The sequence below is a fragment of the Epinephelus fuscoguttatus genome, linkage group LG17, assembly GCF_011397635.1.
Source record: "Epinephelus fuscoguttatus linkage group LG17, E.fuscoguttatus.final_Chr_v1".
NCBI lineage: Eukaryota > Metazoa > Chordata > Actinopteri > Perciformes > Serranidae > Epinephelus > Epinephelus fuscoguttatus.
Genome location: NC_064768.1, coordinates 7207264 through 7225396, shown reverse-complemented (window position 1 = coordinate 7225396; position 18133 = coordinate 7207264). Strand labels below are relative to the sequence as shown.

Sequence of the window (18133 nt, the reverse complement as noted above, 5' to 3'; positions counted from 1 at the left end):
ATATCCAAAATCCCCTCTGTAAAAAACTCTGACTGTTGATATGTCAACGAAATGAAACAAAACTTTTAAATCCGGTTTTACCCAAAGTTCAGATTTCAGCTTTGGATATTTATGCAATTCAGCACATATTTCATTAGATAATTAAATGTATTAGGTCATGCCTAATTTGCATATAAAAAAAACTTCAGAAGAGTTGTAATGCAAAAACTGAGTTAATGTAAGTTAATGTATCAACTCAGGAAGTTTCCTGGTGATATCACTTAATTCACCTATAGTGTCTTTCCTCTTTTGTAATATATTTGCGGCAAAACAAACCTGAATGTTACATCACTGCATGAAGACACAGACAGGTAGAGACATCAAAATAACAACAGAAACCAGCAGATAAGTGACAGGACAACAGGTGAAGAGACTGATAACACGTCTTGTTTTTGGGAATATCATCTCTGAGATAATCCTCATTAGTGCGACAGACAGAGTGAGACGAGGGAGAGAGCTGACTTTAAATCTTATTGTGTTCACCTCTCTGCTTATTTCGTATCTTAATTGAATCATCTGCTTCAAGATTATCAAATTTGAGATCAAATGTGGCTTCGTTTATAAATAAAATAAAAAGGAAAGACAACAGAGACAGTAGCACTCAAAAATAGGTGTCTGTATTGCTAAAGCTATGAGGACCTTGACTGGTTTGTGTTAATGTTTGACATCCACATAAGAAATAGAGGAAGCAACAATGATTAGCACAGCAAAGCAGAAATGTTTGCAAATCATCAGTGACTAAATTAAATCCTATTCATCTGAGGCGATGGTGCTCTACTGGACAATAGTGGATTGTTCTCGTGAAGTTATTACCCACAATAAAGGTGTCCAGGTGTGTACAGATGTGAGTGAGGGCAGATAATGCAGAGGCTGTAGAGAAAGCTGATGCTGAAGGAGAAGCTCTCAATTTACCATCTACACTTGAAACCTCTTTTTAGGTCATAAACTGTTCAGTAGTGAGCTAAAGAAAGAGAGAGTTGATACAAGCAGCCAGAAGGAGTTTATTTAGCCGAGAGAAGCCTTGTGCCACTGTAACCTCAAAAGGGAGAAGTAAAGAAAGGAACAGAAAAATGAGCAAGAGGGCACTTATATGTCCTGACAATATTATTCTTAGGAGTTTTTAATATTATTTAATGTTGTTAAAAGTAAGGGAATAGCCTGGTTCAATGAAATTCGAATGAGATCTACTTAAAAAACACATTTTTTAAAGAACATTTTTAAAGAATTTATATAAAAACTATTTTAGGGTTGCAGCGATATTCCAGTTTCAAGGTATACAGTGATGTAAAAGCTGACAGTTACCATACCGTGTACATTTATTTTGAAAGAGACTGTATGTAAACGGTGAAACTCCTGTGAAACCAGAAATATATTTTGAAAGAATGCATCTAACAAGCGGAGCTTAACACGGCATCCTAAAACGTCAACAACTAACACACTCAGGATACCTTGCATGTCATGGACATGGAAAGTCCATGACCAAACGTCGATATGTGATGAGGTCGGAGTGAGAATGTGTTGCCCTAGACCATTTGCACCCAGGTGAGAACAGTCAAATTGCAGCTATTTGGCAAAGAGGTCATGGTTAGGCGTAGTACTCGCAAATTTTGGATACAATTTACTAGAAAAACATTGCTATCTTGCTGCCAGACAGTCAGGTGACGTAGTACGATGAGCGACACGGTGCACAGACGGAGAAAGATGTGGTGAGTGAGTAGATTAAGCACAGACTTTCACACAGGTGACTGGGTTTAAAGTCACCTGTGAGTCAACACTGGCTTATTCTTTTTAGACTTAGTTGACATATTTTCAGTTTTTAGGGTGTGTAAAGCTGCTGAAGACACATTGTGTACATAAACTTTAGTTGAATAGCTGAATAGATCCGTTCATGTTAATGTCATATTTCGACGTTGCTAGGACTCCGGTAATATACACTCTGGTGTGTCAATAGACAAGGAGCATTGTTAGCTACCAACTCCTGGGTGCAAACAGAATCTCCCACATTAAAATCCTGATATTCTCACCTAAGATTCCTGCAGGGAAACCTTTCCTGAACTTCCTCTTACTTCTAAGTATGAAAAACATGAACACACACACACACCTCTTCGCTGTCTCCTCCATCTGTGGGCGTCCAGATGAGGCGGTACAGCACCACATCAGAGGCTGGGTGTTGCCATGACACCCTGAAGCTGTCAGTGGAGATGTCACTGCTCCTCAGGTCTGGCGGGTCAGGGACGGTCTCTACACACAAATAAACACTTAAAGTAACAATGTAACATAGACATACTGCTCATGTTACCATTTAAAAAAATTCTATGTATATTCTGATATTTCTGGGGTCTAAATTTGTATATGATTAGAATGCCTGTGTGGTAATAATACTGATATTTGTTCTTACTCGTGGTGAAGCTGTCAGTCACGGCCTCAGCTTGTCCCTCATCGTAAACGGCAAACACACCAACTGTGTACTCTGTCAGGGAAGTCAGGTTTCTTAGCAACCAGGATGTCACACGGCCAACATCCACCTGAAGAAACATGACCAAACATGTGACATATATTTTAGATTTTTCCTCAGCGGAGTGGTTTATTCTTTAAGTCAACATGTGCAACCTGATGGTGTTTAAATGTTCAGGCACATCACAGTGCACAAAAGCTCCACCCAGCCGTGTGGATTTTTACAAACATGCAATGACTCAGAATCTCCAGAGCTGCAGCCCTGTGGTTGCTGTTGGCTCAGTTGGCATTCTGAGACGAGGTTTGTAATCTCTGCTCTCAGTGGCTGAGGCCTGCAGGATCCCCTCACCTCATTGGTCTGTACTCCGTTGGTCTTGACATACATGATGCGGTAGCCTTTGACCTTCCTGGAAGCAGAGTCCCATGTGAGCCGGGCGGAGCTGTGGTCCACATCTGAGAAACGCAGGTTCCTTGCTGGCGTCAGCGGTACTGAGTTGTGAGGAGATGAAGGACAGAAAGCTAACGTTAGAGGACATTGTAAACTTCCATATCGAATCTCTGCTGAATTGTTGTATCTGAACTTCAGTTTTGTTGCAAATCCTACAAGAGGATGATGATAAACTGAACATAAGATGCTTGTTTACCAGCTGATCTGTGTTTGGTTTATACCAAGGATCCAAAGAGGAACAATCAAAAGTCAGCGCTCACCTTCAATTGCCAATGTTAAAAACCACAGACCAAGCCACAAATCTTGGTGTAGACATGGATCAGAGCTGAATTTTAACAGCCACATTAAGACAATTACAAAGTCAGCTTGCCATCACCTTGGGAACATATCAAGGATAAAAGGACTTGTGTCTCAGCAGGATTCAGAAAAACGCATTTATGCATTTATCTTCAGTAGACTTGACTACTGTGATGGTGTCTTCACAGGTCTTCCTAAAACATCGACCACACAGCTGCAGCTGATTCAGAACGTTTCTGCTCCTGTCCTCATTAACACCAAGAAAGTGGATCACATCAGTTCTGAGGTCTTTTGTATGCCAGAGAATTTATTTCAAAACACTATTGTTGGTTTTTAAAGCACTGTATGATTTCGGGCCTGAATACATTTCTGAACTTCTGCTACAGTGTGAACCATCCAGACCATTCAGGTCATCTGAGGCAGGTCTGCTTTGCGTCCCCAGAGTCAAAACTAAATACGAAGAAGCAGTGTTTAGTTTTTATACACCACCTATTTGGAACAAACTCCTAGAAAATTGCAGGTCTGCTGCAACTCTTAAGTTCACTTCTTACACTGTACTGTAACTGTGTTGTTGTATTTTAAACCTGTCTGAGTTGTGTTTTTAATTTCATTTTCTATTTTCTTGGCTCTTTAATGGCATTTTAATTTAATTTAATTTAAAAGTTATTTCATAATTATTTTCTTTTGCATTTGGTCTCGATGCTTTTAATGTTTTATGTAAAGAACTTTGAATTGCCTTGTTGCAGAAATGTGCTCAGTAACCTTGCCTTATCTCTACAACCACAGGAACAACAGAGACAAAGCTTTTTCACAAATAATTGAAAATAAAATATGAGAACATTAACTTCTTCACTGCAACTCTCCTGTTTAAAAGTAAATAAGCAGAGAAAAAATATTAGGTTTGATTTTAATTTGAAGTAATGTTGTAGCATTAGTTTTTAAGTTTTAATCATAGATTTTTACATTATTTTTAACACTGGTGTTAATTCATTTATACCTACATTTATTGATTTTTTAGTATTTGATCATTTAAATGATTTTTAGTTTTAGTCTTGATTTATTTATTTTTGTTTTATGTTTTTTAATTTAAAGGAGCTATATGTAAGAAATCTAAAGCAAATAGTCGTAAAATCCTCCTAATATGTCACAGAGACTAAGGAATAATGTTCATACATACTGATCTCACCGACAACAATAGTACAGCCAGAATATTCGCATTTAAAAAACATTTTTACAGTCCACAAATCATGTTTATGTTTTGAATTTGTGTTTTGGCCTGTTGCGCCACCCACCGCTGTCTACCAGTCACACAGTCAGTAGAGTCTCAGCATCAGTTACAGTTACGACTGAGCTTCAATTGCTGACGGTGCGACTAAACCCAAACGACCTCGTTTTGATTCCCAAAAACGCCAAGACAAAAGTCGAGGCAAAGCGAGGGTCTATAGGAGATGCTTTTGAACGGTGGAGACGGTTGAAAGCGGAGAAGAATTTGAAATCGGATGTCGAAGTGGCTACTCTTCTCCTCGACAGGTAAGCTTTAGCCAAAGTTGGCTAACTAGCATCATAGCTAGATGGGATGGACATTTCGAATTCTTTCAACCGACTGATTTTTTTGAGAAACAAACGTTAGCAGCACAGCAAGCAGCATTAGCAGTGTCCCGGTACATAGCATTAGCAGCCAGCTCCTCCTCAACTGTATCCCAGCAGCAGCATTAGCAGCAGAGAAGCCGGACTTGCTTGAACGGTGCTCTGGAAAACCGAAGATCAAGGATGCAGCGACGCCCATGGGCAAACAAGTCAGTCTCTAGCGTGCTGCTGTCCAGCAACCTTGAATCTGTAGGGGAGGGGGGGCAGACACGACTCACAGCAGTAGTAGTGCAGTAACCAGTTTGGCCACATTCTTACATATAGCACCTTGAATGTTTAATTTTGCTATGTGAAGCACTTTGAGCAACAAATTTATGAATAAAGTTGATTTGGAGTTGTAGTTGTAATCATCAACACAAACTCAAATCACACAGCAAACTCCATGGCCTCATATATCATTTTAATTACTAAATATAAGAGAATATAAGAGAAACTCTGACTGCCACAGAGCTGCTGTTGTAAAGGGGTCAAAGGTTAGTTGAGTTTGGAGTATGTAAGACATTTTGCACTCACATGCACGTACGCACGCACAGACTCATGGGTGTTTGAACCAGGGTTATTGAATTCCACTATTCTAATTATAAAGTGGACAGACCCTCACTCCATCACTCACCCTCCTACTCCCTCTCCCTCCCCTGGAGGAAGTGCTTTTCTTGATTCAGCCAGGGAATCTGATTTACTCTCGGAAACTTCAGAATTACTGATCTGTTTTCTTAAAATCCTGATTGTGCCCACCATTGCTTCACCTCAATTATACGGGGGGTCAGGATAAAGACAAAGCAGCAGAGAAGTAGGGAGGAAGGCAGAGATTGCCTCTGCTTTTACTGTAGGTCAAGCCGAGGTCAGCACAGGAATGAGGAGGATGGGAAATTAAAAAGTTTAGGCATAGGTAAGTCTCCAAAGTTTCCAAAAGTATGTAAAAGCCCCCACTACATTAAAAGACCCATTCGATCAGAAGATGGGTGGCTATTCTATCAGAATCACCCAAAATTAAAGATAATATTTGTTTACCATGTTTCATTCTTTAATCAAGGTGTTGATGAATGCAGCATTACAGACCACTTCTCATTTATTCATGTAGTTCTGACAGTTGATATTTCTACTGCACATGCAGTGATGTTGACAGGTTTTTTAATGTACTGAGTCTCTGGGACCCACAGGTGGCCATTTGAGTGGATCCCCAATGACATATGTATTTTTTTAATTGTGGTGTTTGATGTTATAAATATAGTTATATTCATGTATCTGAATATAAAACAAATAAAACTGCAAATCTGAAAACTTTACTGACAAAACCATAGACAGTATATATATATCTTTATATCACATCTTGAGAGCTGAGTATAATGAGCTCTCAAGAGTTTTCCTGTTTTCCTTTCACTCATTGAGAATAAAAACAAAACAGCCTCTTGTGTGTGTGAGACAAACTGTGGACATACTGAAAATGGCAGCCGCCTGTTAAAATATCTTTTCAACACGGTGTGTCACCTGGACACTAAATCATCATCAGGTCTTCATCAACATGACACAATAGAGTATCGATCAGAAGCATGATTACAGTGGCATGCAAAGTTGAAACATGCTTATCAGCATTTTAAGCAAGATTAAAGTATTATTTTTGTTTAATACAATTTTAGAATGAAAAAAGGAAAGGAGCACCATGCAAAGTTTGAGCACCCCAGGACATTTCAACCCTCAGACAACTTTTCAGTCTCAGACCTTAATTAGCTTGTCAGGGCTCTGGCTTGTTCACAATCATCGGTAGGAAAGGCCAGGTGATGCAAAATTCAAAGCTTTTTAAATACTCTGACTCCTGAAACCTTGGCCTAACAATAAGCAGCCATGGGCTCCTCTAGCTCCTCTGCCTAGCACTCTGAAAACTAAAATAACTGATGCCCATAAAGCAGGAGAAGACTATGAGAAGATAGCAAAATCACACAATGCCACTGTTACAGTGATTTCAGTACAGATTTGTTGTTTAGAATGTAGCATTAGGGCACAGTCACACACGAGCATCATTGACACCGGCAAATACTGGCCTCTTGTTCACTTCCATTTAATGCAAGCAAAGGGGCAGATATGACATGAACTTTGACCAGCACAGTTGCAGCCTCAGCCAATAGCAATGGAGGTGTCTGTGTGCGGGTGCATTGATTGCTGCCACGTTTAACCAGCCGATAGCTACCTTTTCCTGTCCATCACATCAAGCTCTGCCCACATTAAGTGCAAGTATCACCTCGGCACATGATACTCTCCCTGCATTCACTCATGTGTGACCCATGCATGGACGGTGAGTTTACTGTGTCTTTTCAGATTTAAATCCATCAGAGAAGCAGGACCCCTGCCTCGCAACATCACTGGCATATGGTATACTTGTATGATCTTTTAACAGTGAACAACACAATGTAAAAACTGCGTGTCATGATCACAGCCAATATGAAGTCTGATTTTGCAAAAAGAGCTTTTATCTTTTATCTCCATCATGCTGCTTCTCTTCTTATAAAGGTCCTTCTCTTTGCAGCTGTGGTGGCCTCTTTTCACTGCCGCCATCATTAAAGCTCATTTTGTCTTAACAAAGACAGAAACAACAGTTAAATAACTGGATGAAATGAGGGACGAGAGGCGACTGAAGGCAGAGTGATGGGGTCTGAGTGATTATGAATAAACATGCTGAGTGAAAAGCACATTAAACTCATCTCCCGCAAGTCCAGATGCATCAGGAAACAAGAAACAGGGGAAAATTGTGACCACAGGCTGATGAGCAGAGCAGTGCAGAAAACCACAAATGTGGACTAAAATCAATTTAGTTTTCGATAAATGTCCTATGCTGATAAAATACAATCATGCACCCCATCTTCCCTCTAGGCATAATCACTGCAAAAACACATCTGACTGTCAGAGGAGATTCATGTGATATGTTCTTGCACATAATGAATGAATGATTAAATATACATAAAGAGAAATGAACTTACAACATAATGGATGACTGAATGTATGCACAAATGATGTCTGGATGGATGAATGGAGGCGTGCTTGCCCTGCTTGCATGGATGAAGGAAATGAAAAGTAATTTGAAAGAGACCTCAACTCCCCCCCCCCCCCAAACAACCAGCACCTCCCTCTAACAGCCGCCGGTGTCCTTATCCGACCTGGATTCAAACCCTTACACGCATCATAAAGACAAAAACATGCCCTGACTTTAAGCCACAGGCCACAGACCTTAAAGGAGGCTTCATAAAACATTAATTAGTGGGCCTGCTGGGGATATGGAGGGGGCAGAGGGGGGAGACACGCTCGCCAAGGCTTCAAAACTCTTAAAAATGAAAGTGAGGTGCAAAAAATAGCACAGCAAGAGGAAGCCACGCAGTGATTTTGGCAACGGTGGTCGCCAGTTTTGTCGGGACAGAAAACGTGCCGAGACGCGACTCCAACATGCTGCAGCCATCCTGGAAAAGCCACGTAACTGCATGCAAATACTTTGCAAATGAAACGTATCTGCAGCAGCTGATTTGAGTGATTAGAAGCAGAGAGCGCGCTGATCAGAGAAATTAGCTGCTGTAGCGTTTGGAGCACAAAGCTGCCTCCTCTTGATCACTAAGTTCAGTGGCACTCCAGATCTTTAGAAACTGCCTACACTTCACTGTAAGGTTTCTAAGAGCAAGTGCTCTCCACATACATTTTCAGGAGATGTGTCAACATCAGACAGCTGTGAGTAAATCTCAGTGTCCTGTGGTGGTAAATGAAATGTGAGTGCATTTAGAGATGAGACTTCAGAGGGTCATAATATCTGTCAGGGATTTAATGAAATGGAATTTCATCAACAGTTAGCAAAGCTCATTCACAGTTTCTCAGTGATATTCATATTTACTGTGTGAGTGAGAATGAGTGTGACCTTGTATTTCTATCTTTGTGAGGACCAATTTGACTTGAGGACATGTTTTGTAAAATGAGTACATTGTGTACAGTTCGGACTATTTGAGGGGTAAAACTTAGTTTCAGAGCAGAGTTAGGTTTAGGTAAAGGTCGGCGTGAGACCTGTAGTTATGCTGATTAAGGTTTAGAGACTAGGGAATGTATTGTGCTGTACCGGTGAGTGTCCTTACAAGCATAGAAGTAGAGGTGCACATGTGTATGTGTAGGTCTTTCTCAATGAGAACTGATTCTCCTAATCTGTCTTTCTCTTCTTTCTGTGTGACAGGGAAAGACCAGTATGCATCACCCAGTTGCTGACTTCCAGAGACTAATCAGCGGCAGTGATTTTCCCTCACTGACATTTTATGTAGAGAATAGATGCTTGTGTTCAAAGAGCAAACCAAGAGATGATGTGTGTAATATAAAATATGACAGTTGCTCATTTCATTTTAACTTAAGGGGAGTCTTAGAAAGCACAATGGGCCTCATTCACAAACAGTGCGTACGCACAAATCTGTGCTTAAACTGTGCGTACGATCATTTGACGCACAAATCCGGGATTCAACAATATTTTCTTACCCAGATTTGTTCTTACTCTGCGAACAAATTTACAACTGCCTCAGACCATGCGTACGCACAAATGAGGAAGGCTGAACTCACTTAGAAAATGCAAACATACCTTTTAAGTACATGCAGAGTCTATAAAACCACATTCATTAAAAAGAGATTTAATTAACATTAATTTACTAATATATTGGCCAAATGGATTAAATTACCATGAAATTGACACACGTTCACCCTCATCATTGTGACAATTAAAATATTAACAACAACATGAACAGAAAAACCATCACTCCATCAGCGTGCAGATGATCTGTAATGCCGACTGCCATATCCTTAAGGCTGTGGCCCGCTGGCCAGGAGGCACCCACGACTCATTTACTGAGCCGTAGCCGTAGAGCACACTTTTGGCGTGCTTAAGGGCCGTTGGATGTGTTTGGATCAGATACGGCCGGTGGAAAACTACTTTATACTCCTGAGAAGGTGTGCAAGATCATCCTGGCATGCTGTGTCCTCCACAATCTTACAATGACCCATGGCATTCCTGTAAGACCCGGCGCCATCACTTCTAACAAACTGTGAAATTTACTACTTCTCTCCTCGCGTAACCGCTTCCTTCATTCATGAATCAACTCTAGGCAAGCGGTTTCCTTATATGGAGAAATGGGGGCGTGGTAGTATGCTGATTGCAGATCGCAGACACGCGCCTGTCAATTTAGAATGGTTCTGATTTACTAACATACGCACGGTGGTGAGAATAAAATTGGCCGGTGCGCAGGTGTCATGAATCCCACGGTGATTTTGCGCAAGTACTTATTTTTTGCGGAGAGTAAGAACATTTCTGCGCAGATATTAGTGAATGAGGCCCATTGTCATTTACTTTTCCTGATCTTCTTGATTACTTATTTTCTCTTCAAAGATGTAGCTACATAATTAAACAAAACCTGAAAAGAAATGTCAAGAAACAAGACACATAATTTATAGGGAAGCAAATTACAGAGCTCATTAAGAAATATTTGTGCCTCAACTTATTGACATTGTTCGCTAAAATGACTTTCACATTTAAAGCCCAGGTTCTTCACTAAGCAAAAAAAATGATTCACTTAATCATTCACTTATTGCAATATTTTTTTAACAATTCAATTGCTTAATTTTGGTCCATGTAGAGGTGGCACTGGCCTTCAGTGAGCGGCTTTAGCAACTTGAATTCAGCCAGCACAAACCCCAGCACCGGGGATCTCATCCTCTACCACCCTGACTCTCTGCATGTTACAGACCTGGAGGATTATTAATGTGCACCTCCTCCTGTACTGCTTTAATATGCACATTCAGCACATCCAATGCATGTTTACTTCCTGGATTTTTTTCACATGGAAATTTTGACCAACCAAGAGAAGCTTTCTCACACAAGGCATTTCATTCAATTCAAATGCTTTCATGAGAACATGAACCAACTCTAGACAATTGTGTAACTTTGTGACAAACTTAGTCCCTGATTCAGACCAAAGCAAGTGGACTCGGGTCTGAAAGCACCATTATTTACCATTTCTGTATGCAGCATATGATGCTGCTGATATAAAAGTCACACCAACTGACATATGATGTGCACTGTTTTGGAAATATATCTCATTACAGTCTCTAGAAGTTTATGATTCAACTTATCTCCATGGACTGTATAAAAATAATGGACCTAGCCATCATCTTGGTTTTTTGAAGCCAGAAGTGACCATATTTGGACAAGAGTGTGGAGCTGTGGAGCAAGGGGTGCATCTGACTCATAGACGGTGGTGACCCTTTCAGAGGGCCTGTCACTCAATGCAGCCACATCCTTAATTATGTGCAAATTTCTGCTTTGATAACATAAGTTATATAGAATTGTCTTGAATGGGGAAAGAAGCTATAGAGACAAAAACTGTTTTTGTACCAGACTGTTAACATGTTTATTTCTGCTGTAAAATTGAGCATTTTAAACGGGGGATCTATGAGAATGACTCACTATTGGAGCCAGCCTCAAGTGGCCATTAAAGACAGTGCAGTTTTTGGCCCTTCCATGTTGGCTTCATTTCTCAGCCCCAGAGATTGCTGCTTGCTTGTTTCCCATGGTATAGTGTTGAAAAAATAGACAAAAATCACAATAAATTGTAATACTGATCACCGGTGGTCTTTATGGTGACATGATCTGTTAAGTCTTAAACCAAATTTATGGGATGTTGATAAGACAAGATTGTGTTTAACCGATGTACATCCACGTATTTACTGTAGATCTAAGATAGGAGTCGACAGGACAAAGACAAATGGACAGACATCTCCAATGCGTGGAGTAAAAGCAGAGACGAGGACAGATCTCTGTTCGGAGCTGCTCAGCACTTTGTTTTTTACGATGTAGTACAAACTGTCACACATTGCTAAATTGAGGCAATTAATTAAAGGGAACATTTGAATGTGGATTTATTAATCTCAGGGGACCAGTCTATTATTTTCTGTCCATGGTTTTATCAGTTAATTGATTGATCAGCTCAGTGCTGCGTTTGTGTGTGTGTGTGTGTGTGTGTGTGTGTGAGACTCACATGTGGTCTGCTGGCTGGTCATGGGGTCGCTGGCCTCTTCTCCATACATGGCGTAAACCGTCACCGTGTACTCCGTGTCAGGAGTCAATCCCTCCAGCTCCACCTCGTTCACCGAGCCCTCCACCTTCACCTGCAGACACGCGCACAGAGCATGAAGGTATGTGCCTTTAGCAGAGAGAGGATACAGTGTTTCCTTATCTCTCTTTTCACCATCTTATCTTGTCTCTCACCCATCTGTCCCTTTTATCTATCGTATCATCTACCGCTCAGCACATCTACTCTTCCATCATCCCTCCATCAATGCACAGTCCTGTCCAGACAAGCAGAGAATCAAACTGTGATTACATAAGATGAGTTCTGAATGGAGCTGTGCCCTTTTTTATTCTCCTGCTGTCAGCAGGTGGGACCACTCAGGCTCCATGTGCCTCGTGATCTAAGCTGTGACATATATGATCAAACTCCAGGTGTCTGAAGAACCTCAATGCACCATTTCAAAGCTGTATAACTTTTCTTGTTATAAACAAATTGTCATTTTGAAAGATGCTTTATATATCAGTTACATTTATTCTCATTATTATACTTAGCCTTATTACACAGCTTACGGTATTTTAATTATATATGCCTTTCTCTCTATCTGTAAGCTGATATTTGTCATGCAGAGGTGAAATGATTTCTAACAAACTGATCACAGTCTGATGCCAGATCAGAGGTTGGTTCAGTTTCCAGCCGGATGATTAACTCCACTGTAATACAGCTGCTAACACACGATGGCCACAAACCCAGAACTTTACCAGCATTCACCTTCTGCCAAACACAAAACGGATGTTTAAAAAAAATCTGGCAGAATGGAGGCCCTGACAAATGTTTGTCCATCTGCTCTTCTTCTCTGATCATTCCATGAATAAATTGGTTTCCTTTTGGAGCCTGAGAGAAATAAGATGTACTGCCAAATTTTAGGAGTCATACTCCATAACTGATGCAGAATTTTAGACAGGGATCTGGGTACTGACTCAAAACATGCTGCCGACATGAAGATGTTTATGTTTCAGATATACTCCATTGATGTTTGAGCCTATATGAAATGGTTATTACATACATCGGCAGGTTCCCATTCCTGTGGAGTATATTTACATTTAATTTTGGCCTAGTTTCCTTTTTTTTGTACTACTGATGTTCACACATACAAGGTAATATAAGCATTAGGAGGCATGTTGGCTTGGCCCTGTTGCTGTCATGTCCTCTATCATATGCATAACCAAATACTAGGGCTGCACTGATTCTGGTCCCATACTGATACCAGTGTTAAAGATAACAATTTCACCAAGACCTGGTACCAACACCAATGTTATTTTGTTGTTGTTTTTCCCCCTTCTGTGCCAGGGACACAAAGAAATCTTCAGTGAAATAAAATAACTGAACTATGTGTAAGTTGTTCAATCCTTCATTACACTATCTACATTCATTCCCATGAAAGTTGCTTAACGGCACATGAAGCCAAAATCGCTTTTTTCCACAGTATGAAATTTTCTGTATGATCAGCGCTGCTATAAAGCAGGCACACTAGATACTTACGGCTGCCGAGCACAGCCAAACATGGCTGAGGACAGTCAACTTTGGCCAGCCAAGTGGCGTTAAGCGCTCTCCTAACTTGAATGGGGACAAAATAATTTAATCATTTGCTCTTTTAGACTTTTTAAATGTTATCGGACTGAATGGATTAAATCCTGATAGTGAAATCAGTCATTTTGTGGGGGTAGTGACACTCAAAAAAGTGTATCCACTGATTTATAGATGTCTCTTTTTCCAACGTTCGTAAGTGTATGGCAAAAAGTCTGGCATCACAAGACAGACCCGGGAAGTTGCAGTACCACTGTTTGACCACTACAAAAATTGGCTTCAAAGCCCGGTGCACTTCCTGGGGGCCTGGTTCCTGCCACTGGCTGCTAACAGCTAACTAGCTCTCCTCCTGTTAGTGTCAACATGGATTTGTTGTTAATTTGTCGCATTATCAGTGCAACAACAGGTTGCATCCACTGAGGTGTCAATAGTGAGTTAAGCATGTCCCTTCATTACCAACACATTTTCTACTGTCCCCAGGACAAGGGGACAACATGAGTTTCAAACCCTGCTTTTTAGCCTGCGCAAAATAGATGTGACACAACAGGAAAGCACTGGTCACTGTCAGTGATGAATGTCATCTCATTTGCAGAAGGACCAACAGCAGGCAACGAGGCTAATATCTACCCCTGCCAATATATCTGCTGATAACTGGTGCATCCCCAGCAAACACACGACAAAAGTTAGATTGCTGTATTGGTGTGAAAACCTGCTAAACTGACCTCAAAGGTTTTCATTAGTCTGGGTCTCAGTGGAGAGCTTAAAGTCCAGCTGCAGCCCCTTCATGTCAAGCAAATCAGCCTGGTGGGCCCAGAGCAGGGCTGAATGTGCGATTGAGACTTGCTTGCTTTTCTACTTGCATTTCTGGCAACATGTTTCAGTGTGATCGGGTCTTAATAAAAATCACTATCAAAATATCCATTGAGAAGAACATCAGAGGTTAAATTAGCTAATTAGATCTTTATTGATGATAATCCTAAGAGAAAAGTCAAAACTTTCTGAGTTGAGTTCAATACAATTGTTGTTTCTGAAATCAATTGTTAGCTTGAGGAGAAGCATTTCCTTCTCTGACAGAAAGTCACTCCCTCACACAAACTGAGTCCTTCTCACTTTTGTTTTTTTGTTGGCAGGAAAACAGTTTGAGGGACACAGGTCTTTGGAGCCCATTTAAACCAAATCTCCCTGTTGCTGTTCACATCTTTTACTGTGTGTCTCTGTCTTGGGTACAGACTGTATTGAAGTCCACTGTTGCTCCCCTGGAGCTCTTGTGGATGAAAGCACTTGTCTAAGTCAAACTGGATGGGCTTTGACTCTGGCTTTGGCCCATACGAGTCCCCACATGGCTGACGAGTGGAAGCCACACGAGCACGAGCCGGCCAAGCCCAGGCTCCAACGGCAAAGCCTCAGAACCTGGCTCATCCTTGCCACTGGAAAGCATCCATCCTGATTCTGAATTTCTTCCTAGATTGTTTTTATTGCGCTCTGCCTGCAGGGGAATGTGACAGCAGGCGTAATGAGGTCTGATGGGAAAGGGATATAGATGACTGGCTGTGCCCTTCACACCTCTCCTCCACTTCCTCGTCTGTCTCATCTTGCTTCACTGCTGAATTTACCTGTCAGTGACCTGCATGTTTAAATCTTTTGTTTTCCAGTTTGGTTTTGGTGTTTTCTTAGCTGCTGTCTTGTCTCAGTATGTGGCTGTCCAGCAATGTGTTTCTCTTTTCTATCAGTATTCAGTTTTCTTCCCTTTGATCTCTAACACCAGCTGAAAGCTTTTCATTAGGTTTTACCCTCTGACTGGTCCTTTAACAGTTTTTTTTTTTAGATTAAAGCAATGTAATTCTGAGGGCAGCAGATTTGTTTTCCCCCACTTACAAAAGGTTGTGCACCATTAGCCCCTTTTACACTGCCTGTTCAAGGAAGGACTATTACACCATTATTCTGCATTCTTTATGAAAGGTACAATCACAAAATGGGGGAATCCAGTTACTTTGCCATTAAGCCAGCAGAGGAGGTGGTAACAACACTAAAGCCTGATTTATGGTCCTGCGTTAAATCAACGACGTCACTACGTCGTAGGGTACGTGGCTACGCAAAAGGCTCGCCGTAGCCCCCGGCGTAGCCTGACGTGCACCTCCCCAAAAATGTAACTACACGTCGAGGCGACGCAGACCCAGCGCAGACCGAGAGGGCTGTGATTGGTTTGCTTGGTAGCAACGCCTTTCCGGTTCCATATTTCCAGACTGCGCCATCCCCGCCATCTTTAAACATCTTCTGTTGCAATGTAGATGTTGCAGAATAAGGCCCATTTATGCTCAACGTTCAATAAGGATACGGACGGAGCTGTCTGTCCGTGCTCCGCGTTCATTTCTCTGTGACCGGAAAAGCCGGAAGCTAAACAAAGAATCAACTAGAGATGACGATAACCATTCAGGAAAGGAACGCAGCCTCCTACCGCTCTGGCGGTGAATTGCACCGCGACGAAATGGAGTGACGGAGAAGTTCGAAGGGTTCATGACGGCGTCACGGCAACGACATAGGTACGTCGTAAGTACGCCGCAGGACCATAAATCAGGCTTAAATCAACAGGACCGGTATGACGCATTGACTACATGTTATGTGTGCAACCCACAGTGTATGTGATTTATCCTGGCTTCATATGAGTAGAAAGAATCTCCACTTGTCACTAAGTTAAAATATACAATGTAAAATGCCATAGGCTTGTGCTAAAAATGTTAGCATGTTATATTTGTTTGGAAAATGTGTTCAGTATAAGACAGTTGTTTTGTCGATGAACCTTGTAAGTTTGTAACAATTTCTTTGTTAAATATTGCCATTGTCCCTGGCTTCATATGAGTAGAGGAAAAGTCCACTAGCTTCTAGGCTAATTCATACAATGTAAAATGTCATAGGCTTGTACTAAAAACATTAGAATGTTGTATTTGTGGGGAAAATGTGTCAAACAAAAGACAAATGCTTCGTCTGTGAATGCTGCGAGTTATAGTGAAGCTGATTTGTGTAGTTGAGTTTTAGATCGTCTCTATTAACCCATGTTTAATGTGTGTTTTAGGTGTGTTTTGAATCAACTAAATTTTACAGCACTTCACAGAAACCCCAGTGTTGATTAGTGTTTTGGAGGACGGGATCAGCCGCCATATAACAGGGATGATAAATGATTGTTCTTGCCATGTTATGTCATTGTTTTTGTTTAGAAAGTGCTGCAGATGTTTATGTTATGTCACTCTGGAGGCCAACGCTACAGTGGGTTACACGTCACGCCCGTCACGCCTTTTTAGCTTCTGCGATCTAAAGTCACAAACGGAGACATCATAATGCCACGGTTGTTTGGTTCTGTAAAAATTTAAAGAAGGTGTAAAGACGGGACTTTGAGGTGGCCCTATAGCGTGATCTCTTTGTAAAAAAGGGCCACTGAGTCGCTGGGAGGCTGCTCAGGGTTTGCCATGCTGTTTACTATGCTGCCTTAAGAAGCTGTTGCTGTGGCTCAACTTGCAATATTCCTCTTTAATTATTTAATTTTCAAAAAATTGGTCAGCAACACCAGATTTTTCTCCTTGGCTAACTCACAATTTTTACATCCACAGATTGCCAACTGCATTTTGTCTTTTTCGTTTTTTTCCTCTCTTTCATCCCATCCTCTCACCTCCGTCTTATCTCCTCACTGAGGATTTTAATGAGTATAAAGGCTGATGTGCTTGATACACAAAATGCATTGAAAAATAACAGAAATGCCACATCAAAGCACACTCTTACTTTGAAGTAACTCAATTACAATTACAAAGGCGTCTCCACAGGTCAGTTTGATTAAGCTGAAGTCTGTGTCGATTCCAACAGTCACCATCCTTAAAGAGACAATTTCAAAGGAACTTCAGGAGGTAGACAGAGTTCCTATAACGCTTACCCATCAGGCCAAAGACAGAAAGAAGCCCAAAACTAACTGCAGACAAAGAAGGAGAAGAGTGGAGCCAGGAGTTTACAAATTCAAACACTACAATTACAAAAGACAGACACTCAGATGGTTATTACCACAGGAAGAGTCAGAACTGGCAAAATAATTTAACCAAAGCTTCTGTTACGCAAAAGTCTCAAAAAATCCTGTCCTGTATGATTGTCACACTGTGAGACATAACTCAATGTTCTTGTGTTGCCAATCCAACGTCCACATCAGCTCTGTTCTGTCAGCTTTTCTTTGACTCTACTAGTTCTTTGCACAGTGTACAAAAACATCAATATTTGTTTCTGCTAATGTTCATTTTTCTTGTTCTTCTTTTACTCTGAGGAAGAACTATTTATCAAACAGTCAGACCGGAAACTAGCCCCCTTCATATCAAACAGGAAGCTGGATGTTGTAAAACCATGTGGGCCTCCATGACATGTTCTACTATATATTATGTATTCATCTAACACTTTACAATGCAAGTGTTACTGTACCTAATTCAGACTTGGTAAACCATTGCATAGAAGAATGAAATCATGTCACAAAGGTCAGCTCCAGTAACACTGTCTTTCTAACATAGACTGTACAAGAGAAGTCGTCGTAGCCACCGTGATGTCACCCACTGGTTTGTAGATT

The 18133-nt window shown here is 41.0% G+C and overlaps 1 protein-coding gene across 4 annotated transcripts in view; it reads right to left on the bottom strand.

Annotated features, from left to right (window-relative positions):
* LOC125904188 (collagen alpha-1(XIV) chain-like) overlaps nt 1–18133 on the bottom strand; it is a 332522-nt gene that overhangs the window by 200139 nt on the left and 114250 nt on the right. For all 4 annotated transcript variants that reach the window (XM_049601434.1, XM_049601435.1, XM_049601436.1 and 1 more), the window contains exons 14-17: nt 11926–12055; nt 2843–2982; nt 2438–2564; nt 2141–2280 (exon numbers count right to left, since the gene is read on the bottom strand). In XM_049601434.1, coding sequence (XP_049457391.1) covers nt 2141–2280; nt 2438–2564; nt 2843–2982; nt 11926–12055 — 537 coding nt within the window. The remainder of the gene's footprint in view (nt 1–2140; nt 2281–2437; nt 2565–2842; nt 2983–11925; nt 12056–18133) is intronic.